General features: G+C 42.3%; 2 protein-coding genes across 8 annotated transcripts; one reads left to right on the top strand and one right to left on the bottom strand.

The window, feature by feature from the left end:
* Nucleotides 1–5,986: 5,986 nt before the first annotated feature.
* Nucleotides 5,987–21,547, top strand: ROPN1L (rhophilin associated tail protein 1 like). Of its 4 annotated transcripts, XR_011001036.1 has the most exons (9): nucleotides 6,217–6,274; nucleotides 7,330–7,359; nucleotides 8,272–8,421; nucleotides 10,258–10,381; nucleotides 10,553–10,714; nucleotides 13,100–13,275; nucleotides 14,237–14,323; nucleotides 15,639–20,749; nucleotides 20,800–21,547. XR_011001036.1 is itself a non-coding variant. In XM_068196701.1 (7 exons), exons 3-7 carry the CDS (start codon nucleotides 8,291–8,293, stop codon nucleotides 14,298–14,300), a joined length of 657 nt encoding a protein of 218 aa, XP_068052802.1. In that variant the 5' UTR covers nucleotides 5,987–6,072; nucleotides 7,330–7,359; nucleotides 8,272–8,290; the 3' UTR covers nucleotides 14,301–14,369. The 4 variants fall into 4 exon arrangements, 3 of the variants coding, with proteins under 3 accessions (XP_068052802.1, XP_068052791.1, XP_068052812.1); XM_068196701.1 differs by lacking the exons at nucleotides 6,217–6,274; nucleotides 15,639–20,749; nucleotides 20,800–21,547 and adding an exon at nucleotides 5,987–6,072 and having other exon boundaries at nucleotides 14,237–14,369; XM_068196690.1 differs by lacking the exons at nucleotides 15,639–20,749; nucleotides 20,800–21,547 and having other exon boundaries at nucleotides 14,237–14,369.
* Nucleotides 15,750–23,904, bottom strand: SNRNP48 (small nuclear ribonucleoprotein U11/U12 subunit 48). 4 transcript variants are annotated; one of them, XM_068196659.1, is made up of 9 exons: nucleotides 23,796–23,904; nucleotides 23,604–23,717; nucleotides 23,420–23,480; nucleotides 22,612–22,686; nucleotides 20,036–20,224; nucleotides 19,023–19,144; nucleotides 18,466–18,581; nucleotides 17,096–17,271; nucleotides 15,750–16,177 (listed from the first exon to the last, which is right to left on the bottom strand). In XM_068196659.1, exons 1-9 carry the CDS (start codon nucleotides 23,832–23,834, stop codon nucleotides 15,888–15,890), a joined length of 1,182 nt encoding a protein of 393 aa, XP_068052760.1. In that variant the 5' UTR covers nucleotides 23,835–23,904; the 3' UTR covers nucleotides 15,750–15,887. The 4 variants fall into 4 exon arrangements, with proteins under 4 accessions (XP_068052760.1, XP_068052782.1, XP_068052771.1 ...); XM_068196670.1 differs by having other exon boundaries at nucleotides 15,897–16,177; nucleotides 17,096–17,257; nucleotides 23,796–23,903; XM_068196664.1 differs by having other exon boundaries at nucleotides 15,897–16,177; nucleotides 17,096–17,260; nucleotides 23,796–23,902.
* Between the last annotated feature and the right edge of the window lie 1,830 nt (nucleotides 23,905–25,734).

Consider the following 25,734-nt stretch of genomic DNA (forward strand, 5'->3'; position numbering starts at 1 on the left):
CTTTTGCCTTTCCATGTCCTTTTTTCATAGACTCTTTTTGTCTTTGGATATCTCTCCCAATAATACTCTCAGCAGTGTTTTGGCTTCTGTTGGTAGCATCCAGATAGCAGTTAAGGCTCTGTTTCTTATCTGCATTTTCTGATGTTATAAATGCTGTCTGAGGTCTGTATATGTGTATATAGAAGTGTCCTGACACCCTAAAACCTTGGATTAAAAAGAATGTGCATTGTACATCTTTAAAAAGTATATTAATTTATTAAATCTAGTTGTCACTTTATTTTGGACTGCTGTTCTGTTGACAATGTGCCACAAAGCAATAGTGCGAAGAGGCAAGATGTTTTTATAAAATTTGGAGCTTATTTTACGGTGTTCATAACAGTTCTTATTGTAGTAATACAGTATGATTTTTCATGAGTGGAAAGACCACCTAGAGAATATCAAAAGTAAATAACTGTCTTACAGTCAGCGATGAAGTTGCTGTGTTGAGAAGATAATGAACTATGTATCTTGCTGTCCAGTCTTTTTTATTATTTTGTATAACACCAAAGCTGTTGTACATTTTTCTATTGCCTGATTGTTTTTCATGTGTCAGAGTTTGTAATATTGTACAGTTGCTGTTAAATCAAGAAAATATTTCCTCTTCTGAGAATTCAGATGTACTTGTTGAGGCTCAGCTGGATTTTTCTATTTGGTTGAAGGGGTAGGTGGCTGTTTGCTTTGGGATCAGGATTCCATGAATTGAAACAGTAAGTAAAAATTTACTAAGGCTAGGTGATGGAAGTATTTAAAGATACTAAGAAAAATTAAATAGGTTCACAACTTAAATTGTAGCCAATTTCTCATCAATATTAGAATTTTTCAGGATCTCAAGAAAAGGGATGAACCTTAACTGATGTGCTTGCACAGCACAATGAGTGTAATGTAAGCAATGTCCTGACCTGATCCTTAGTTAAACGGCATGAAATCTTTTTTCTGTAAGTTACCAAAGTTGAAAATTGTAGTATGAATTTCATATTGCACAATTACTTTTAAAAAAACCAAACCCAACCAAAAAAAAATCTCTCAGAATTGGTCACTGTGAATTTTTACAGGAATAATACTGAGGAAGTGATTTATCATGTACCATTTATGGCCTGAGGGGCAGGGAAATACATATGCTATTAAAAAGGCAAGGAAAAGTTAGCAGATTTCTTTGCAAGAGCACAGTCAAACAAGAGCCACCGAATCAAGTCTGTGTTATTTCTATATGTAGATAGAGTTCTTTTGCAGTAATATTTGGGGGTGGGGGTGGGGGTTATGTAGATAAAGAAAACACATAACAGTATCACAAAGCTTTAAGTAGCATCAAATCACATGCTTAGATTGCAGTATTTTTCCTGGACCAATGTGGAAAATGTGAATATCCATTGCAGTAATGAGAAAATGAATGAAACATTTAACTTGCTATTCAGTACACTCTCCTTCAGTATTCTGTACTTTACCATGTGTGTATATAATTAATACTTGAGAATCTGGCAGGTGCTTTTAAAGTGTCATCTCCTTTTATTGATGTTTCATCTCTGATCTGACGTGGTATGAGCTAATGTGGTCCAGGCTGTGATAGTGGTAGTTCATTCTTTTGGTGTCTGGACTCATGTTCTAAGGCAGCGAGCACAAGCCAAATGCATCTGAATCTAGTGGCAGGAGGATTGGACTGTCACTCTCAGATCCATACTATTTTACAGAATTACTGTTGTCCTGATGGTTTTGAACCACAAATATTACCCTTTGGAGTGATTTATTGGAAAATTTCCAGTGAAATGAAATCATAGAAAAATAGCCAAAATATTTTTTTTTATTTACTGTTGCTGATTTAATGCTGAACTGAGTATATATTCGCCCCATATATTTTTGATGTGCATAAATATTGCATTTTATTATTTACAATGGTGTACATTGTGGGACAGATATATTTTCACAATAATAAATTCACTGGTAACATACATTCTTACTTATGCCAATATTCTGTTTTTGACATATCTTTCACAAACAGTTCCAAAATGGTCTTGCCACTCAAATCTTGCAAGCACTACTGTGCATCATGCAGAATTTGCAGTAGTGTGGTACTTGTAACTGTGTTTTTATCCAGACAAAGTGGTCTTAATATTAAAATTTATTAAGAAAAAGCCTTTGTGCTGTTTCTTACTACCGGTATTTTACAAGTCAGGAAAGAAGATAGCAAATCAGGCCAGTCGTGCAATGTGAACTGCAACTATTTTGATGTAGTTTACAGTATCCTTGTTTGCCTTTTTTTTAATGGAAAACTGGTTTCAAATCCAACTGTTGTGCTAGCATTTGCGCTCCTTTACAGATACCAGGTGAAGTTTGTTTCCAGAACTGTCCAATGTGAACTTTTCAGAAATCTCATCTCCTCCTCTTATTTTTACACATTTTTTGAAAGAATATGGAGGTTGTAGAGAACGGGAATTAAATAGCAGTACTTTATAAATTGTTTTACATTTCAGTGGTTTGCCTTAATGTGTGCTGTGTACTCCCTTGGCATAGAAACTTGTTACGTAAGCTTGTAAGTGGCTGTTTCTGAGACAGCTGATGAGTGCTGTACCAGTGGCTTCCATCTGTGCTGGAGTGATGCAGAGTGGTGTGTGCTCCTGTTACTTTTCAAATGGGAAAGTGTGTGTGTGTGTGCGTGCACACTCTTCCACTACAACTTGTGTTGACCTTGGTCTTGACTGGAGGGGTTGGAGATGTGTATGGCTCAACTATATCCCCTTTGTCTGTTGAGAATCTGATGCTGTTGTTAGTTCCACAGGCCTTCATCCAAGAAATGTCAGATGGCTCTGTAGCTATCTTGTGCACATTGAAAAAAAGTTAATTGCAGCTAGCTTTGACTGTTTTTACACAGGTTATTTTATATTGATTAAAAATAGTTAAAACTGCATCTTTTCTGTCTGCCCCTTCTCTATTGAGCGAAGTTGAAGTTACTCGATTTTGTTTCTGAGGGCCCTTCAGTACCTGTAACTGCTTTGTGTCAGTGACTTCCTCAGTAAGATGCCAGCTCCAACCTTTTACAGTGCTCACATCACTTTTCAGCTGAGTGCATTAATTCTTACCTTGCCTTTCCCCTATGCTTGCATAAAGGTCTTCATAAAAACCTTCACAGCAGCCACACTGTTCTTCAGAGAATTCTGTAAAAAGCTTCACAAAGGCCTCTACCTCACAAAGCACAAATGACTGGGCTTTCATTGCCTGGCATGCTGATCAGCATCATTTTGTTTCCTTATACATCACTGTCCATTTTTTAAAATCCAGACTGAAAAGGTTTTGTAGAAGGATCAGTGTTCTTTTTCTGCCTGCCTTGAGAATAATGGCCATGGTAAAGCCTGGGCAATGAGTGAGGAGGTCCTTGGCAGAAATGATGGTAGAAATAGTAAAAACATTAAACGAGGAATTGGATCTTGGTAGTGTAATGAAGTTGAGGGTGCAAAATAAAATAAACTGTTTTCTGAAACAGATGAGGAAATAACTTTTATAAAGCATAATGGTAAGTTAGAGCTCTCTTACTGTGGTATTTGAGTTCTTAATTAGTAGCTGGAAATAAAGAACTGCATAGTTAACAGCCATTTTTTAAATTGTGCATCTGGTTTTAATTTCTTAATTAAGAAGTAACCATAAATTGAGAAATTATATGCAGAAATCAAAGTTAATTATGGAAAGTTTTAAAATATTGTATTTCCAGAGGTCAAATACAGTTTCAAAATAAACTGAATGTTTTGAGTTCAGTATAATACTGAGAGTAGAGCAATGGCAATATTGTTTTACAGCTCTGCATATCAGTTTTTCTACTTATCTGCTTACCTGCTGTTATCTCTTACCTGTTGAGTACTGGCCAACACCAAAGCTACAGAGGCATTTTCCCCTGTACAAGGTGAAGTCAAACATCTGGAGGTGTCTACTTCAGGTGTGGGAGGAGGGGGTGGTATTTAACATTACTTGCCTTTCAACAGCTGTTTGTGTTCCTGGAAAAGGATGTTAGTTTTACTTAAAAATCCTTGTTGCTTATAAAACCAGAGGACACTGCAAAGCTTTTATTTATATTGGATAGAGTTTCTGTATTCGAACCAATAGTGCAGAGTTGCACTGGTGTGCCATGTTCAGCAGATACAAATTGCGTAAGTGGCTTGCTAGAGTTAGGTAAGGAATGTGATGAATCTGAAAATACTGCTGGATTATAATGGAGAGTCCATGGGATATTTTGAGTAGTTGTTAGCAGGAGTCATGGGTAGGAAGCAGCAGAAATTCTAAGGTATGCTGCTTTATAGCAGCATTTCTGGCAGTGCTGCTATAAAGCAACAGTTACATCCGTGGATATACTTTTAAGTGTTCTTTATATACAAGACTCGGTATTATACATTAGGAGGAAATACTTCTAGGAAGCAGCACAGATTCATATAAAGAGAGTATTTACAAGAGCATGTAGTCACAGGACAAGGGGGGAGTGACTTCAAACTGAAAGAGAGTTTAATTAGATGTTAGGAAGACATTCTTTGCTGTGAGGGTGATGAAACACTGGAATTGGTTGCCCAGAAAAGATGTGTGTGCCCTACCACTGGAAATGTTAAAGACCAGGTTGGATGGAGCTCTGAGTAGCCTCGTCTAGTGAAAGTGCTTGTGCCTGTGGCAGGAAGGTTGTAGCTATGTGGTCTCTAAGGTCCAATCCAGGCCATTCTGTGATTTTATGAAAATACATTTCATTAAATAGAGAAAAAAATTTCTACCTACATGCTGCTGTTTCCCAAAATACAATGTGGCAGCTTTATGCATGATTTCACTGCACTGGACCAAATTGCTGGAAGAATTAAGAATATGACATCTACTTTTGGAGCATTTTAGGGATAGTTTTGAGTGTGTGCAAGGACCACAGATGAGAGATAATATGCAACTTGCTGTTTATTTGCTCTCACTAGACACCTTTAAAAAACTGCACTGTGAAATCAGTTTAATTTAATTCTATTCTGTAAGCTCCTGCAGGATAATGTTTGCATCATGTTTTTCTTGCTATAGTGTTCTTAAATTAGTAGATACTTTAAAACAACTAAAGGATAGAAATGTATGTCATTATATGTCAGAAGTTTGCTGTTTTCATTAGTTACAGGAACCTGCAAAGTATTTTGAGGCCAAATAATTAGCCTGTAGCTTATGCTAAGTATTCCTGCTTTATGAAAGATTAAACAGTTGTTAAAATGTGTGCTTATTGCTTTCCAGAGCCCACCATTTTATCTTTGTCCTGCATGGCCTTGGATGTTTCATCAGCGGGGACATAATGTGGATTAAAAAGGCCTGGCTTCAAATAAGATTGTGTGCTTCTGCAGTAACTGCTTGGCCTGTTTGGAGCATGCAGCACACAAGTTTCTTTGGAGCAATGGCTTGTGAAGGCTTTCTGAAGTGAATAATCCTATTACCAAGTTGATTTGAGTGTTCAGGCTGTGTACAGCCTGTGTTAGAAGGTGCAGGAGTATTGCTTTGTAACCAAGAGATGTGCTGGTGTCTTTACAGCGGATGCCAGTCAGGTTACCTCTGGTGCTGTTTTTATCTGCAGTGGAAAGAAGACTTTGTGGCAGAGAGGGCACTTTGGTTGCTCACATTCTGGAGCAGTGGGATAGCCCACGCTGCCAATTGGTGGTGTCAATGGTGGTGTCAATTTGGACCAGCAGGCGCTGAGAAGCAGCCGTGTGCTGCTCTCCGTGGTGGCGGACTCTCAGCGGTGCTGTTCTCCTGAATGTCCAGGACTGTGGAGCCTGACTAGCAGAGGTTGCTTGTAGCCCCCACCAGGGCCGCGTACAGGGCCCTGGTGGGGGCTACAAGCATCACTTGTAGTAATCACTTGTGTAATCACTTGTGTAATCACTTGTGTAATCACTTCCCTTATCCTGCTGGCCACACTACTACTGTTAGAGGCCGGGATGCCACTGGCCTTTTTGGCCACCTGGGCCCACTGCTGGCTCATGTCCAGCCGCTGTACCCTCCTGCCCACTCCGACCCACCTTGCAGGCTGCGTCTGTGAATTTACGAATGGTAGACTCAGTCCCCTCATCCATGCTTTGGGCCTTTTCGAAAGTTTGTACAAAGCAGAGGCTGCTCTCGCCCTTTAAACCTTGCCGCCATTAAGTTTTCCCCCGGCCCGCCCCGCCCCGCCCCGGCCCGGCCCGCCCCGCCCCGCCCCGCCCCGGCCCGTCCCTCCGCGTTGCCGGGGCAGCGGTGCCGCGGAGCGGGGCAGGTGAGGGGCCGTGTCCGGGCCTTCCCCGAGACCCGGGGCGGCCGCCGCGGGGGTGTCCGGGGTGCCGGGGCCGTGGGCGGCCCTGGGGCTCCCTCCGGCCTGCGAGGGGCCGCGCCGGGGCCGCTGCCCGCCGGCGCTGCCTCCCCACAGCTCGGGGCGGATGGGCCGCGGGCACCCGCGGCTCGGCCGGTCCTGCCTGTGTGCAAACGCTCCTTGGCCTTGTTTCCTGAGCACCTGGGGCTGGCTTGGGATGCGTGGAAGGAAAAAACTAGAAAATTAGAGCTAAAAGGGAGTGAAAGTGATGAGCTGATCTTTGTTTGTAGGGAGAGTAACGCATGACACAGTGACGATGGTGAAGGGGTGCCGAGGCTGCCTGGCCTAGCTGTGCTTTTCTTTGACCATTAGGCGTATGTGTATATATACAGGAGGTTCCTTCTGGACATCAAGAAACTCTTTTTCCCTGTGAGCGTGACCAAGCACTGGCACAGGTTGCCCAGCAGGGTGTGGAGTCTCCATCCTTGGAGATTCTTGGAATACACCTGGACATGGATCTTTGGCACTCTGCTCATAGATTGTGCAGGGGATCAGACCAGCTGACCTCCAAGAAGTCTCTGGCAACCTCTGCCCTTCTGTGAGACTCTGTGATTAATGGCTTACTTAGAAAAGCAGCTCTTGCACTGCATTTTTTTTTCTGATTATATTTTTATTTTTATTTAACTTCTTCCCAAGGGTACATGCACACCTAGCTGTATTTGTTCCTCAAAGTTTTTCTGTTGTCCTGAAATCCTCAGCTTTTTTGCCTTCAGCTTCAGTTCCTTGGCTAGAGCTGTGTTTTTGAATCATTACTAAAAGCACATGGCCAATGTGGTAATTAAATGTGCACTTTGAAGTCTGTTCCTGATGCAAATTGGCTGCATTGGAGTGATGAAGATGCTGTACTCTGTCTGCATTTCTTCATAAATAAAGTGCTAAGTATGGATCCTCAAAGGAGCCTTGAGCCACAGCAGTTCCATTGCTCTATCACTGACTTTTAATGTTTTTCTTTTCTGCTACAGGAAAATTCATGTGAGAAAGCCACCTGCCAGGTTATCTTATCTTAAACATTTAAAAAATCTAAAGGGATGGGGAATTCTGTTACACTGATTCCTTTCTTAATGCTGTTGCTTTTACTGCTCCTCCTTTCTGGAAATAACTAACCATTTTAGTTTCTTGTTGCTAAATCAACCTAAGCATGCCATAGTTTGTCCTGGAAATGATAAGGAGAGTTTCCCACCAAATGTGCCCCATTCCTGTGAAGGGAGAAGGGCCATACAATAGCCTGTCCCTTCTTTTGGATCCTGGGAAACAGGATTCCTTGCAACAAATGAGTTACATCCTGAATGAGACAGACACACCTGTAGAGCTGTATGAGCAAAGTGAGGTATGTGCTTGCAGCACACATGAATGTTTTGTTTGTCACTGTAATTGTTTGGTGTAAAGTCTGTCACGAGCACAAATTAGTAAGTTCTTGCTACAGCATTTTTGAATACATAAACACAGTAGAAACTGTGTTTATGTTTATCTGCATACTCTGGCATCTGTACAAAAATGCCAAGATTTTCCTTGGTATGCAGTAGTGAGTTATCAATGTAGATACCTTTCATGCTGGCATTTGTGGTGCGACTTGTCTGGACTGCCCATTTTACAAATTTTTGTTGTGGTAGGTTTGAGGAGGAAAATCAGTTTAAAACTATCTGAAGTCACCTGTTAAAGCAGTAGTTCTCACCCAGCTGTGATTGGTGCCCAAGCTGCTGTGTTTTACTTGGTGTAGCCACAAAGTTTTTCAGAGCCATGCAGGACTTGTCTGTTTGTCCTTTCAAGTCTGTCAGCTCTCCAGTAGCTCCAGCTATCGAGTAGGACAGGAGGGAATCTGGGGACAGGCACTGTTCACTCCCATGCGCACACACAGTTTTTCATTCACATTCTGCATCTGTGAACTGCTGTATTATTTCTTTCAGGTCCTTGTGACTGGACACCATGCCTCTTCCAGAAACCATGTTCTGTGCTCAGCAGATCAAAATCCCCCCGGAGCTACCTGATATTCTGAAGCAATTTACTAAAGCTGCTATTAGGAGTCAGCCTTTTGATGTTTTGCAGTGGGCAGCTGCGTAAGTATGATGTTCACCTAACAACAGAGAGCTATACATATGGACCCTCAGAACCTCACTCTCCTCTTTATTATATAGTGGACGCAGCTTTGAATATTACATCAGCATATACATTGCATATACAATTCTGTGTATTAATGCAGCATGCAAGCCTTTTAAAATTAGTGTGGTATTTTATTTATTTTCTGTTTCCTTGAGGTTTAGGGCTGGCTTACTTCTGAAATACCTGAATTTCCATACAGAAAAATGCATCTTAATTTGGTTTTTGTTACTAGTTTTTCTATCTGAAAGACCAGCTCTTTTTCCGTTTGGTTTGGTTTGGTTTTTCTTCTCTCATCTGAGATTCAGTGCTTGGAATTTAAAGGAAAAAATAGATAATTCTAATTCTTAAGCCTGGTTAGGTTTCTCTTCTTTCTTTCTGAGAAAAGTGCCTGAAAAATTGCACCTTTAAAATGATAATCAGCATAATAAATCTCTTGCCATAAAGTTGATTTAGATGTTTAAATGTTTCTCCTTTAATACTTTTTTTTTCTTTCACCTTAACTGCTCACTATAATTTTTTCCTGCCCTATGGTTCGTGTGGGCAAGCTCTTGAAACGTATCTGTGAGATGTTCTCAGCTGGGGGGATTGGAAAACGTCTGTACCGTGTGAGAGAGGGGAGGCTGTTAACAAAGCCAGGCTGGAGTCCGGCTTGTCTGTTGAAAAGAAAATAATCTGAAGCTGAATTGTTACCGGTGCAGTGTTGGAGAAAGCCAGCAGGACTACCTTAAGATGGTGTGGCGTTTCTTAGGAGTGTGATGGAAGCGAGGTGCGGCTACCTCTGTAGCTGGAGCCTGCTGGCACTGGGGCTGGCGAGAGCGGGGGCAGCCCGGCACTGCCAAGGCCACGCCAGCGGCCGGTCCCGACCTCTGCCGAAACACCGCAGCAGCTCTGCGGGGGGAGCCGCAGGTGTGCGCGGCTGCTGCTGATCGCAGCCCCTCTTTGTGGAGCATGCTCCGGTCTACCTGGCAGAGCAAGATCTGTCCCTGGGAGCCATGCAACGCAGAGCAAAGCTGTGGCTTCGCACATGCTGCCGGGGTTGTAGTGCCTGTGCCTGTGAATATCGGATGAGGAAATAGATCTGGCTGAAAAATAGCCCGGGTGTTTTATGTACATGCATATTGTGCATCTATTTCTATTGTCACACTAATTCAGTTCTGAAGTGCTGCCTGCTGTGTATTTTAGCAGGTATTTGCACAGCATGGGATATCCTGGACAAGGACATGGATGACCAGGGCAGATGAGGCAGGACAAGTGGAGAAACTTGTAAATTAGATACACCTGAATAAACACTGAGTTTTCCTTGCACAATTCAGATTTTTGGCCAGTTAAGGCAGAGGCAGCTCTTAAGGTGGCAGCCTTATAATTAAAAGGATGTGCATCCAATGCCATTTATGCTCTACTCTTAAATTTTATTTTGGAGTGGACAGAAATAGCAGAAATGTTGAGAAGAGAGTTGCAATATGAATAGACAAGTGTACATTTTGGGTAGTGCACAAGGGGAATGTTAAACAGATAAGTCCTCAGGTTTATCATTCAAAAGAGCTGAATATATAATGCACAAAATAAGTTAAATGCCTTACGAATTATTAGAGTGTCATGAAAAAGAGTGAGTAAAGTCTAAAGATTGTGGTTTCTGGGCACAGGAAGATGGGAAGTTGTGCATGTTGGCAGCTTACCAGGTGCTGCTGCTCCTGTGGGGGAGCCTGCAGATTCTTACACTGAAGAGCATTTACTTCTGTGCAGTTTGTAATGGCCATGGGCATTAAGGTTTGTTGCACTTCCCATTCACTTAGGTATTTTTCAGCCTTGTCTAAAGGTGAACCCCTTCCTGTGAAGGAGAGGCTCGAAATGCCATTAGCAACAGGGAAAAAAGATGCTGGTTTGACCCCAGGACTCCTTAAGGTCTTGCACAAACAGGTATGAGCTGTTCTTTATCAAATGCACAATGCTATTAAGGAATGCTGATGTGTTGGAGATGGTTGGGGAGAGACACTGTCATGTATTTGAAATATTTTGGGCAGACACTGTGTTCTTAAATTAGTTCTGGTTTTCAGAGTTCTTATTGTGGTACCATAATTTTGTTCAAAGCTTTCTTCCAAAGGCGTGGTGACCATTGCAGAACTGAGGGAAAAATGGAAGCACTTGGGCTTGCCAGAGGAGCAGCTGGAAGCTATCCTGCAATTGGACAGTTTTGGCGAGAAGGTGGAATGGATGAAGTTTCTGGCACTTGGGTGCAGCGTGCTTGGTGGGGTACGTTCACAGCAGGAGCCCTCATATCCAAACACGAGTGGATCCATATACAAGATAGATCATAGAACAATCAATGCAGATGGATTTGGGGAATGGTGATAGCTTTTGCAGCAGCTGGCAGAATGGCTTGCGTGTTTACTTCTGTTGTCCATCAGATTTTAGTCTTGGTAACTCAACCAGAAGGATGGCTAAGTCCTTGGTAGAAGAGCAAGTGTGTCTGCAGGGAGCTTGTACTGTGTGAGAGAGGATGATGGAGGAATGATGCTGATGGCATCAGTGTAAATGTCCATGAAAGAGAACTGAAGGGAGAAATTAAAGAACCAATTTTTAATTGATTGTGTAGCCAATTAAATTTCCTAAGCAGCACTTAATGTTACTACAGCTGCACTTAATTCTTTTAATGCCAGTAATAAAATCTCAGCAGAGCATTTCAACAGAATGAAAGATTATAAAATTCATTAAGCTGATGTTCTTATAAAGTGTAGTACTTCTAATGATTTCTGCAGTAGGGAAGAAGAGGTACTAAAAACAAAATATATGTGAAATAATATTTTGTGAATGTTGCGGTATCTGGAAGCCCTGAATGTTAACCTGGCCTGGTGATGCAATTGTGCAGTTGTCTATCTGTCTGTCTGTCTTTATTTCAAATTTGTATTTCTTGATTCCAGTCTCCTTCCCAAAATGATCTTGTTGTTTGGGCTCTTTTCTTAATTTAAAAATAATAACAGCAACATTACTTACCTAAAAAACAAAAACTCCTCTCTCCCTGCAAAAAAACCCCAATAAAACCAAAACCAAAAATGGAGTCTCAGTGACATCATTCTGATGGAGCTAGACAGACTAAGTTTCACCATCTCACCATCCTTTTGGATATTAAGTGAACTAATTTAATTCAGTATTACATAATGAAACCTAGACCTCAGTTTCCTAAACCAGAGAGAAAGACATACACAAGAAATTTACATTCATTTCCTGCAGCTATAAATTGTGTTCACAGTCAAACAAGGTCACAGCTGAGATACAAGAGCAGATAAATATGAACTTCTCAAGAGTACCAGTCTGAAGTATCTTTTTTGTAAAGCATCAATGCATTTTTACAAAAGCCTTTACAAAAGGAGAAATGACCACACAGGTAGCCTGTTAAATTGTCTTTCAAAGTTGGCAAAATGGATATGAATAACTTTGCTGTGTTCTGAGAGACAGACCGTGGCAGTTTGGGGTGGCAGGACCAGAAAGGGCAGTAGAGGAGTAGCCAAATGCAAAATATAGAGTTGGCCGTCATAGTCAGCTGCCTCTCTTTTCCCTGAGAAGCTTTCCAGGGGAGGAGATACATTAAGTAAAACTGTTAAAGGAGTATAAGATGACACTTCTCTGGCCTGTGTTCTAGATCTTAAACAGATAATGCATTTATTTTAACTATTGCTATTCTACTGTTAGGAAATACTATCTTTTTACATAGACATTGCTTGCACGTTAATGAAAAAGTAAATTTTGAAAAAGTTGCAGTGAAAAATATTAAGACTTTGGTTAGAGAAAGCCTGTGTGAGTTTGATTTTGTGCTTTTATATTTTGGATATATATTGTGCGTGTGGTTTTACTTGTTTGTTTCTTTAATGGCATCCGACCAGTCTTTGAATGAAACTCAAAGCTGAATTTTTCCACACTTTTCCCAATATAGCTCAGCATGCATAGGGCACTGGATTGTCAACACCACATTAAAGGAAAGATTTTTTCAAAGTGTATTTGGAATTAATAATGTGAGGCACGTTTTTTAAAGGTAACTCGGATGTTATTGGCCTTTGACTAAACTGAAATATTCTTTAAATGCATTCTGCCTCAGTGCTTTTTCTACTACCTATTAAAATGGAACTTGAATAGAGAAAGGGGAAACGGTAAATATCAGCCAAAATATAGTCTAAAAATGATAGAATATCATGATAAAATCACCAAACCTATATTCATTTTCTGGGGGTTGTAGATTTGTCTGTCTTAACTGCTGCTGAGAATTCATTTAGAACTTGAGGTAATATACACACACACAAAAAGATCTTTTACTAGATACAGTGATGTTGGAGCTTTTACAGTAGCAGAACAGAGCAATTTGGCCCTAATGGAGAGAGAGCTCAGATTACCCTATGCAATCTTTGACTATCACAAGATTCTGGTATTTTTTACTCCTGCCTCTACTAGAACTATGTTATTGTTTCCATCCTTGGGCCTGCACTAGAGAGTAAATTTGGGGTTTAAAGCTATGCAATGATGATAACACCTTCATCTCATTTACCCTCCCTTTTAATGGCTTACGGTGTGGATTTTTTCATGGTATGCAAGGATGTTCATGGCTCTGATACTTTTCCTTTCATTTCTTGCTGGAACCCCCTGCAGTCCTTACTGAGTTCAATGAAACAGGCCTGCGAGATCCTAACAAGAGACCCAGAAGGAGGAGCAGCTCGAATTCCCTTTGAAACATTCTCGTTCCTTTATTTGTATTTGGCTAGTATTGATGGAGAGATATCAGAGACAGAAACTAAAGCATTCCTCCATGGAATAAAAGAACAAGCGTAAGTAAAAATCTGTGCGAGGAATTATTAATCTATCAATTGCCTCTGGGTTCTGCATAAGCCTTTAATTTCAGGTGAACAGTCCATTTTCTTTTGGGCATAGCCATGATGACAGGAGTAAGGATTGACTAAGATTGTATCAAAAGCATACAGAGTTCTTTTTTGTCAACTTCAGCATTTGCACTGTTAAAAGATAAATTGTTATTTATCCATCTTTTTCTAAAATATTGAAGTCTCTATAGGGTGGTATAATTTTCCCTGTAGGAAGCTAGTATATTCAGGCTTGTAACATCTGCATATTACAGCTTCTGGAACCAGCAGCATCTTCTGGGCTGTTTCTTTGATTTAACATAGATCGTAAACCAGAGAGAGAGGCTGGGAGTTCTCTTGTTGTATCCATAGTCACACAGAGGTCACATAAAATGCACTTACACCAATTAAAAAAGATCAGGCTTGTCCTCCACGTGTTGCCTCCGTAGCATGTTTGCATACAGACACTTAACTCTTCCCACCATCTCTCTGGAACTGCTCTTTCTGTGCATGGTGGGCTGACACAACCTCAGAGGCGCTACCACCATCGCTGCTGGGCTCAGCCCTGGCCAGCAGCAGGTCGGTCCTGGAGCTGTCTGGCACTGGCTCTGAAAAACATGGGGGAAGCTTCTCTCAGAAGCTCACAGAAGACACCACTGTGACCCGCCCCCCCAAAAAACATTGCCACGCAAACTCCATACACTGTCTTAGATTGCCACCAGCTCCAAGTTCATGGGAGCTCCAAAACAAGAGCATACAAATGAACTTTTTCATGATTAGTTATAAGATTGACACTTTTTAGTAAGAACCACTTTTTAATCATTGCCCCTTTTTCTTGCATTTCATATAGCCCTAAATTGTGTCTTTTCCAACACACTAGGATTTACCATGTGAAAGTTCCATTTAAAAATTCTGGTTTATTCCTTTCCAGGGACAAACACTCTGGCATGGTGCTGATCAGACACTTCCTGCCATACTCCTTCATATTTTATTGATGAACCCTACTCTTCAGCATGAGGTGAGAAGAAAAGTAAAAGAAGGAATAAATAAGTTCAAGAAAATAATTTGTGTTCAAAGCACCGTAATTTGCACATTTCAGAACAACATGATCCTCTTCTCTGGCATTTCCTTTTCTTTGTCCTGCTCTTGAGATGGCCCTTCAGGGGATGTTCATTGAATAATACATGGTTATATTGCTCTCCAGCCTCTCAAATATTGATGGCCAGCCCTAGGGAGCGACCCCTTCACTCATCTGCTTATATTGAATTGAGCAGAAGTTGTTACTGAGCTTCCTACCTACATTTGAAAACTGATTAAGTAAAACAGGAAATTCAGTTAAGCCAGGGCAGCTGTAATTGGAGCATTTCTCATTATGCTTCTGGTAGCTCTGACTTCATTTTGACTCTGGCACAAATACAGCTGGTCCTTGGACTACCTTGTCTGCCTGGACATGCTCTATTTAAACAGTTTTACCAAACCCTACTGAAAGAACTTAAGGAGAACCCTGTGGCTGAGCTGGTAGACAAAATCAGTGCAACAACTGCAGTGGTTCCATATTGTTTTCCCTCTAATTAGAACCCTTTCAGAACTTAAGTATCTTTTTTCATTTTTGGATAAACTTGTCTAAATAAAGATGTTTCAAAATATATCTTGTTTTCTGACAGGTAAAGCTACTGCATTTGTCACATAGACAAGGAATACCTGACACAGAGTTGTTTGATTAGACTGCTGTAGCAGGTATAGAAGCCTAAATCCATCAAAACAAGACCAAATATTTAGCGATAGATAATCACACTTAATTGCAGAAACAACTGAGGTATGAAAGAGGATACTAGAGGCTACAGTAAAACTGTTAAGATTACCTTTGACTGAGGCCACAACCAGGAGCAACACGAAGTGCCCTCTCTTGGCACATTAAACAAACAGAAGTATTTTAGGAAAGGTGGATCTTGTTCTCTTATAGTTGTTTGTTGAAGCAAGAAGCTTGGCTGATGATGACTGACCTTGCTGAAGTAGACTGTGTGAGGAATCAACAGAACTGTACATCCTTAATATCTATCAGCATGTTTTTAATCTGTTTTATCAACCACTATCACAAACATTTTATGTTAGTCCACAGGATGGGAAGTCTTCCTAGTTATTGCTGGAAGGAAATGCACGTGCTATTTGAATATGGTACTCAGCAATATTCTAAGTGTCCTTGGTGCCTTGCCCCTAGCTTCTGTGGAGAGCTACATTCTCATCACCTTTTCCAGATTATATTGATCCGAATTTTCTTTGAGCGTGACCTTACGAACACTAACTTTTCTGTTATTGTCCATTTAACTGTTCAGCTGTAGTTGGATATGTTTTATCCTATTGGAGAACTCTGAAATCTGCCCTCTGGTACATGCTGTAAGTAGGCAATGTCACCTAGAGGTAAGAGTGTTAGGTAGGAGGGGGAGCTCTCTTCACGCATTCCCTGTTTGTAACTCATCTGGACTCCAGAGATTAGCTCTGTTCCATATCCACTACCCACGGGTCAGGAAGGCCAGTAAGTACAACCTCTCATAAATTTTATTCTTCAGCCTTGTCAGAGTAACTCAAATACATGAGAGATCAATATAATTTATTAACAGATGTATAAATGTTACAGATTTACACATTATCTGAAATATACTGCTTCCATCCTGACAAACTGTGGCACTTTTTTGTCTCCGAGCAGCACCGGTCTGATGCAACACCAATATTATGTGCGCACCTTTACTGTCTTGGGCAAAACAGCAGCGACAATAGTTCTTGTGGAAGTTATGTTTTGAACAGCTGACAAACAAAAGCATCAGGTTCTTGTTTCTACTTTCTTCTTTTATGATTGTAATACTTGTCTTCATCCCTGAAACAAAAACATAAACATTGTGTGGGCTGTTAGGCTCAGAGTGAGAGTCTGAAGAGAAAAAAACAACTTGGAAAGCTCTCATTAAATGTAGTCATGTCCTCCTCTAAGGAAAGAAAGTAAACTACTTTTAGACAGTTTGTTTTCCATGCTGCTTGAATCAAGCCTTGTCATGCAGTGCCAGAGTGGCAATTAGTTTAGGATGAATGGCATCACGCTGTAATGAAGCCAGCTTTGAGACAAGCCAACATTGCCATCCACGCAGTTATGTAATGCATTTACCCAAACACAAGGGGCAAAGCAGCATTTCTTCTGAGCAACAGTCCTCACTGTCTGCTCAAAAACAGGTCCCACACACCTGTGGTCCTGCAGATGTAAATATGTCTTTGTGGATATTATTAGAAGGTGTGACCAAGATTTGTTTTCTTTTGCTAAATTGTATGTCCAAAAGTACTGAAGAGCAACAGCATTGTTTTGAAGCATCTAATATGGAAAGGTTAATGTATGCATACTAGTGAAACAAATAATATTTATTAAGGTCTAGAGCAAACGAGCAGAAATCAGCATTAGACATGACAGGCACTTAGTTGTGGATGAGAAACACACTGTCCATGTAGCCATGTTGATCGAGGAGTAAAATCAACAGCCTGTTACAGTACTGTTGTAGCTCTGCAAGCATGCGGCAGGAAGTGCCACCTTTCAGATGTGACAGTAAATTCTGAAGTCTGGATCACAGTTTGTGATCTCAGTTTGTTTTGTTTAGTAGCCTCATGCCACTGACTTGTCATACTGCACATGAGGTTAGCCTAACTTTTTAATTGGACTAGACATTCTCAACCTCTGCACTAAATTCTCATAGAAAATGGCTACAGCTGCCTGATTCAGAAGCAGGAGTCAGCTGTCACTGTTTCTGCTCACCTCTCTCTTTTTCTCCGAGAGTCTCTGTCTTTGCCTTTCTCACGACTCCTCCTTCGTTTACTTGGACTCCTGCTGGTGTCTCTCCTGTGTCTCGTGCACTCCGTATCCTTACTGCTTCCCCCAGACTGCCGTGAGTCCACTGAAGCTGACCGTCTGTCTTCCCTTCTGAAAATAAACTTAAGTGATTTTAATCAATAAAAAGTTTCACAATCCCTGTTTCCAGTACCAGTTTTGTAATATAGTGACACACTAATGATGTAAGACAAAGGACATACCTTTTATTAAGCCTGTCTCTCTAAGAAATACAATACCTCCCAAAAGAGGCCCAAAGTCCATGTGCATATCTCAGCACACTATTTAATCCAATTTCCTATGAACACTGCTTCTCAGTCTTAACACCTCTGCTTGTGAAACTGGAGGCAGCAGAAGGGGTTCACTCTGTTTTGCTTTAAATGTTTAACTCTTTGAGCACCTGCCTTAAGCTGCAACCTACAGCTGGAGAACGTAAGTCCTGATCTGACAGAATCATAGAATTGTTAGGGCTGGAAGGGACCTCTGGAGATCTTCTACTCCACCCCCCTTGCCAAGGCAGGGTCACCTAGAGCAGGTTACACAGGAACGTGTCCAGGTGGGTTTTGAATGTCTCCAGGCAGGGGGACTCCAGGACTCCCCATGGCAGACTGTTCCAGTGCTCTGCCACCCATCCATCTTCACTTTAATACTGGGAACAGAGTGTCACTTTCTAGTGTGTTTCAAAAACATCCTCCTCTCAAAGACCTGCTGAAGAGGCACAAATAGGCAATAACTAGGTCATGACTCCATGTTTACTTAATTGACAAACATTTGTAAGGGTGTGCAGTGTTGCCTGACACAGCGGAAATATGTATAGCTAAAACACACTCCCAATTAGCACAGCAGCATTTGCAGGGACAAGAACTGTAAAGCCTCCCCATATTTACTATGTTATGGAAACCTTAACTCTGAGGTGTAATATATCTAACACATGTCATGTGGTAGGGAAGGGTAAGAAATTGTGTACTTGTATTTCCAAGTGTCCTTCTGTATCCAGCTACAACATTTGGGCACAGAGGAAGCACTATGCATCCCGCAGCTCCACCAGAGCTATTCATCCACCCAGCTCCACCTGTTCAGCTGAATCACTTGCAACTAACCTACTTACCTCTGAAAGAAAGATACTTATTAATTTTTCTGCATGCTTCATTCAGGCAGAGTTTCTCAAGCAAGACTTAATAGAATTAGTATAAAATAAACCCTGCATATGACTCAGATAAGGTTGGTATGTGCTATTAGAAGAAGGTGGTAAGATAAAATTACAATCTACTTCATGCATGCTGTCAGCTGTGGCATACCTTCCTGAAGACTTTGACTTCCCTCCTTCACATATCTCTGCATTATCCAACCTGTTCTCCTCCTGCCACTGATTGCTGAGTTCTTCCATATGCACACCAATCACATCCCGAATCACCTGGAGATTAAGACACGTTAAAAACAAACATGTCACGGTGTCACAGTAGTGCCTGAACTAGCACTAAACAAACTGTAAACATCTTAAAAAAAACCCTAACCTCACAAAAATCTCCCCCAAACCCTGCACATCAGATGTCTGAATGGAAAGTCTTATATGCAGAAAAATGTTTCAGCATAAATTTAAATAGCACCATTTAATGATCGTGAGCTATATCTTGCTGGCATTTTCACACTCAAAACTTAGCAGTTAGAAATGCTCATTATTTGTAACTTGCTGCAACAAACCAAAAACATTCCTCTATAGTTTGCAACACTCATAAAGCAGGATACAAGAAGCAGAGAAAGGCACATCATTTGTCTTTGAAAGCGTATATAATTGTTTATGCTGATATACAATAAGCACTTTTGGCAAAAAAGCCTTTTTTTTCCCCAGTCTCACCTCAGTGTAGGACTTCTTTGTTATATGAACATTCTTAGCTCTGTATGACTGCCGCCGCCTTTTGTAATCTCGCATTTCAGCCAGAATTTCAAGATGGGACTTTGGACCTTTCTGACTATCATCTAGCAAAAAATTAGGAGTAAAACAAATGGTCATTAGCAGGATGTTAGCACCTGCAGGTATGCATGCCTCGTACATTCAGGAACATAAAATAACTGTGTTCTTTCTCAAGTTCCTCCTGTATTTAATAACTATGCTGAATTTACTCAAGATTCCTCCTCCAACCTTCTTGCTGGCTGTTTAAGCACAAGTATAAAGCCACCAAGCAAAGGCTGTTATGTGATCTCAGTCTCCAAATTGTGATCCACACCAATATACAGGCCTGTGATTTGGTCAAATGCCTCCTAAATACAGGTCATGTTTTCAAAGCCGGTGGTACAGTAAGACACAGGATAGAAAGCCAGATTCTGTATCACACCTCCTAGGCTCAGCAGGGCCTGCAGGGTGACACAGATGCTTTTGCTGCACTTGGTAGTTACAAACTGGCATCACTCAACCGGGATGAGAGGTCCCAGACCAACACCAAAGTATGTTGCTCAAGAGCTCCACCTGGATGACTGCCAACTCTCCTGTTCAGCTTTTACTCTTAAGCAATCTTTAATCTCATCATGTCTTACAGCAAGTAACTGTTCCAAGCTGCACAGCACATTGGCAACATTAAACAACCTGTTATCAGCTGCAGCAAAGACAGAAGATCCATCCACTGAGATACACACAATACGTGTGCCAAGAGCAGAGCACCGAGGTTTTCCCAGAAGGAAAACATCATAAAGGACACCAAACTAGCATTTTGTGATGCTAGCTCTTTGTTGTAGCTTTTAAGAACAGTATGCTCTCCACAAAACAAACAAACAAACACAAAAAAAGCACAATCAATTCTGTTTGGCTGTCAATAAAACTCATGTAACTGAAAGTTCTGAGCCATAAATTGATCAACAGATCATTCTTCAAACCTTGGGTGATTTTCGCTGCTAAATCCACGAAGAGATCACTGTCATTTTCCGTTATCTGGGATCTGGACCTCTGTTTCTTTGTCTCCTCAACAACGTAATCGTAAAGAGCAAGGCGGTCAGCTTGGGTCAGGTCACAGGTGAAACGCTTGTGGTTTTGAGGAACTTCTATGGGCAGTAATGAGTATAAACCTGGAGGTTGGACAGAGAGGTGTTTCTTGTAAAGTAGCATAACTATGCAGGAAAATACCAAGAAGCTCAACAAACAAACAATGCAGTAAACTCCCAGGCTGTTTTCATCCTTCTCCTATGTATTGGTAAGAAGCTTCAACCTTCTTAATTTGAAAAGATAAAAACTGCTCAAAGATCCCTTCCAAGCCCCCCTGAGGCTGTAAAACCCCTCGATTGCTTACACAGATACAATTTTCATATGCCATGAAGGAATTGTACTAGATTAGATCGAAACGACCTTTGTGATTTCCCATGAGTTTCAGCTCTTGGCTTACAAGCTAAATCAAAAGAGACTGCAGCTCTAACTTGTGGGTTTATCTTACTCTTAAAATGTTACATAAAGTGCTAGCTGCAAAATACCTGTTCTGCCAACAAGAATGAAAGCTTCTAGGAGACTAGATAACCAAGCACTGTGTAAATCAGTCTCACTCACACTGTCACCTTCTCTACAGAGCTTTTATAATAGACTGACTGATAGGGCCATCAGTGGAATCGCCCCAAGCGGCCCTGCTGTGTTAAATGGGCTACTCTACTAGCTAAAAGGACTACAAAGGCACTTTCAAAGTGCTCCAGATCAGTTCAGATAACTGACTTAAAGTTATGGAAACAAACACACTGCCTGAACATTCTTCTTTCCCATTCTCCAGTTAAAATACATATGCCTCCAAACAAATTAATCCATTCTCAATCCATTGCAACATCAGTTAAGTGACAAAGATACAGGATGCAATACTCTAGGATATGGCCAGCAAAAAACCATTCTAGTCAAAAACTTTCAATTTTCCAGCAACCATTGATCTGACCTCCATAATCCTGCTTCCCCCAACACAATCTCACGCAACTCCAGGCAAACAGAAGAGCAACACATAAGAAGAGTGTAAGCAACACCCTTCACAGGTGAAGCCTAGAACTTCTCCAGATTATTCAGATCTTAATGGAAGCTGGGTAATCCTACTATCACTAAAGGCACCAAAGAAGAGGAAGGGAATTACAATAACTCTACAAAAAAACCTAAAATAAAACATTTCATCATTACTGTACTTAGAACATAAACCAGAACTGTTCTAACATGAACAAATGAATTTAAACGCAGAAACTAGAAGTCTCCTTTTAAAATGTACTGTTCTTACAGCATCAAAGAAGTCCAAAAAATGCAGTGATGATTACATGCTTGCGATTTTAGAGAAATTACACAACTTGTGATTAAGACCAATTCTTCTTTTCAACAATGTAGCTATGTTAATATTCTAAATATGGTTAGAATTGAAAGAAAAGAAGGAAAAAGAAAGAAAATATCTTCCTTTGTGAGTCAAAAGGAAATTTAAAAAGAAAAATTATTTTTCATTTGTTGCCGAAGACTTTAAATTGAACAAACAAGTCAGTAAATCTTACAACAGGCCAAGTTGTCACAATGAAAACCACCGACCCAGTTTTAATGTTATCCTCAGAGAAAGGCAAGCTTGCAGGAAAATCTGGGCAGTGAACACTGGCACCTAGTGGCTCACTGGTGCATATCTGCCACTCCACAAAGGGTTATCTGCTGCTTCTCTACTTGGATGTGGTTGTCTCAAATTAATGAGTTCCCACTTCTCTTCAAAGGAAATGCACCTGACATGCTCAAAACACAGTGCTCATCCTAGGAAATCTCCTTCCCAAGCAACTATCCATTAAGCCCCTATTTGCTATGCCAGAGAAACAAAGAAAACATGAAGAATCGTCCAAGCAAGTGCTGCTGAATTTCACTGTCAGAAAAGCTTCAGTGTTACTTTTCCTTCTGCCTATACACATTTAACAAACTGAAGTCTACAGAGAGCAAATGTTCTTTCAGGTAATTTCTCAACCATACACTAAAGTGCTACAGATTCCACAGCGAGCCCTATTTTTTACTTGATCTAAGTCTGAACTTTCAAAGAATCCATCCTAGCCTGCTCCCCTATCTGGTCACAAAACCCACTGAAAAATGAAATGTAAAGGAATTAGTGAGCTTGGAGCAGTGACAAAGGACAACATCACATTTGCAAATGTGCTAGCATAGTTCTTATACAACTTCTTAGTTCTGTCTTGAAACAGTCCAACATAGTATCAGGAATGTTGTTTGGTTTTTTCAGTCCTGAAGACATTAAGAGATATGAGCACAATAGACTCAAAGTCTCTCATCTAGTTCCCCAAGTATAGAAAGTAATCATGCTCCAAGATATGCAGGGGAAGGAATTTTAAAAATAAATGAAGTCAAATTCCTCACAGCAGTTCTCGAACAAAATGGAATGAAGGAAGTAGCAAGGAGAGAGACAAGAGCAGCTCTCCACAGGAGGCTGGTGAAGTCACATCAGTATTTGCTTGCTCCTTACCTTCACTGTAGCCTGCACCTTCCTTCGCACTTTGGGCTCTACTCTGCTTAACAATGTGAAACTGTAGATCTTTATCTGAAGGCAGAGAAGAAAATAACATCATACCACTTTTACATCAAGTCCTTGGGTACTTGATTGGGTTAGTCTTTATTCCCAACCTCTATTATAAGACTTATAGAATGGTACAGAACATCACAGCTTCATTCACGTACAAGTGGACATTTGAACTACAAGTGGATATTTGAAATGAGGGGAAAAAAATAAGGAAAAAAATATGTATTTCTGGGTTACAAGGATATGGAAAAAGAAATGTATGTATATTGCTCTCCGCACCATTGCTTTATCTCCAAATTCTACAGACAGCTTCCCCACCTTCGAAGCATTCATTTTAATACACTTTCTGGATTTGATGTAAGAGTGAGGACTGAGACTATAGGAAGAAACTCCTAAGAGGACAAAACTGATCCTCCTTGGATTTTAAGACGAAAATATAAAAGTACTCTACAGAGTAGGATTACACAGTGATAGAAGCATAAAACCAGTAAATTAAGGCAAACAGTAAATTACAATTTGAGAAAACTAATCTACCGATTGAAACACTCAAGCTTTTCAGGAGGTCTCGAGGAGTTTACAGCTGCCAAGGCAGTGGGGTTGTGCTACCCTGAGGCCCCGGATTCCTTAGTCCCACATCTCGGTCCTTCCCCGGGACCTCCCCATAGCCCCTCATCCCCCGCACCTCCCCGGGGGTCCCTCCTCAGCCCCAGCCGTGTGTGCCGCCCCGTCAGGTGGAGCCCCCGCTGCCGCTCACCCATGGCGACGGTGGGAACCTTCAGGTTTTCGTAGAAAAAGCTGGAGTCGTACATCTCGGCCTGCGGGACCAAAGGGCTCGGTCAAGGCCCGGCCCGGGGCCGCCGAGCGGTGGCGGCAGCAGCCCAGGCGCGCCCGGGGCAGCAGCGCGACCCCGAGCCCCGCTTCCCGAGCCGCGCTCCCACCTCCTCCTCGGCGGAGTATCCCATCCTGCGGAGCCGGCAGGACGCCGCGTGCCTCTCCAGCGACGCGCGGGGGACACGGTGGTGCACGTCGTAGGGGCACAGCACCCACTCCACCTGTCAGGGGACACGGGTCACGCCAGCCCCGCCTCGCCGGCCCCGCCGCCCTGCCCCGCGCAGCCCCCGCCGCCTCACCGGGTCCCCGCCGAGCCACACGGCGCTGGGAGCCGCCATGGCCGTGCCGCGCGGCCCCGTGACCGCGGAGGGGCGGCCCCGCCGCCGCCGCCGCGTTCGCTGAGGGCGCTCCCGCCTCAGAGGGGGCGGTACCCAGCCCTGCAGGGTGTGCGGAGCGGTCTGAGTTAAGCTTTGCATTTTATCTTTTTAAATGAGCAGCCGGTGGCTGGACATTTACGGTTAATCAGTTGCATTGTGAGCATCGGATGCTTGGTTAGAATTTTAAGGAATAGGGAAGATAATCCCAAATTGGATGGACTGTCCGGACGAGAGCCACCAGGAGCAAAATCAGCGGGGCTGAGCAGTAACTGGGGATTGTAATCTCTGCAGTGGGCGATCTACCCAGAACAGACCCCAGGCTCAGATGGAGGGCAGGACTGATTAACATGAGCAGCAACAGACACAGCCAGCAGATGGGGGTTGAGTAGCAATTAGCACGAGAGTTACGTAATTTGCAACCAATTAATCCTGATGCCCTTGCTTGCTGAAATGTGCAAACAGCGCGAAGTTCCGGCGCTCGCAAAGGCAGCCGTGTGCGCGTCACCTCCAGCTGAGGGCCCGGCGCGAACGGGAGCAAGCCCCGGTAATGCCGCGGCGCCTGAGGCCGCGGGCGCCGCCTGCTGGCGGGAGGCCGCGGGGACACGCTCGCTTCGTGGCGCCCGGGACGGGCCGCGCCCTGCCCCGAGGGGCAGCGGGCTTTGCCTTCCCTGCGCACCGGCCTGAGTGCCCGCCGGCCTTACCGAGGGTTGCTCTCCTGGGCGCCCCAGAGCCGCCAAAGCGCTCTCCCGATCGTGGCGGGGCAGCAGGAGCACCAGCCCCCCTGTCGTCATCCAGTCCCTGAGGCCCGATTCCCTCTTGGAACACGAGGAATGTGGTCCGAGGTGACAGCAGGCTCCTGCCGCAGGATCGTGGGAGGATCCCTAAGGAGTAGGATATGCAGTGCAGAACCAGGATGGGTTTGTCCCCTCGTGGAGCACAGGGCGTTGTCCGTGTGGGAGCAGCTGCGTGGCTGCACAGGGATACCCCAGGGTCCTGGCCAGTACTTGGCCTTAATTCTGAGAGCGTTTCGCTCAGGGGCTGAGGGAGCGATAGGGCTCAATCAGACTGTAAGGCAGGATGAGGAAAAAAGGACTATCTAAAAGGATAGATTTCACATGACTGACATTTGTGCTTGCCTCTTTGTTGTCTCTGAAAAGCACACGACTGAGCCCACGAAGAGTGGGTCTATCAAGGCAGGGTGGGGGACAGGCAGCATGACAGATGCGGCTGCCAGAATCTGTCATGTATTGACATCTGTACATCTGCTTTTCGTTAGCAGAATACAGCCTTTCCCTGCACAGTGGATTTGAGACTCAGCTGGGATTTTACCCCTTTGAGAGATTTGGTGCCTCTAGCTACATACAGAATACTTGTGAAGACTCTTCCCAACTGCCCTTGCATTTTCATTTATGCTGTGCTGAAGTACACTCTCTAACATTAGCACATTTTATCAAAAGAGTACTAAGAAAAGCTGTGCAAAACTGTTTTGACCATCTCCATTGGAAAAAAAAAAAACTATTTATTCAAAATTATGAAAGCCAAGTTCAACAAAGTATCCAAGCAGATTTGTTTTAAGACTAAACAAAAATTTGATTTTGTTTCCTTATAAAGTAAATTGATAAGAAATAGGGTAGATGATTTGTTTAGCTAAACAACAACATTTTGAATGATTCAAAATTATCTTAGGGGTTTCTTTTCCTCTAAAGAACTTTAGTTCCTGTTACCATGGAACAATTGTGGAACAATTGCTGGTGGAACAGACTTTCCACGAGCAAACTGACTGGATGAGAGAAAAAGATCATCAGCTTACAAAAGTTCATAGCACCACTTTTCCTTTCAGGCAAAATCACACTTAGGTTGG

This window comes from Anomalospiza imberbis, chromosome 1, assembly GCF_031753505.1.
Source record: "Anomalospiza imberbis isolate Cuckoo-Finch-1a 21T00152 chromosome 1, ASM3175350v1, whole genome shotgun sequence".
NCBI lineage: Eukaryota > Metazoa > Chordata > Aves > Passeriformes > Viduidae > Anomalospiza > Anomalospiza imberbis.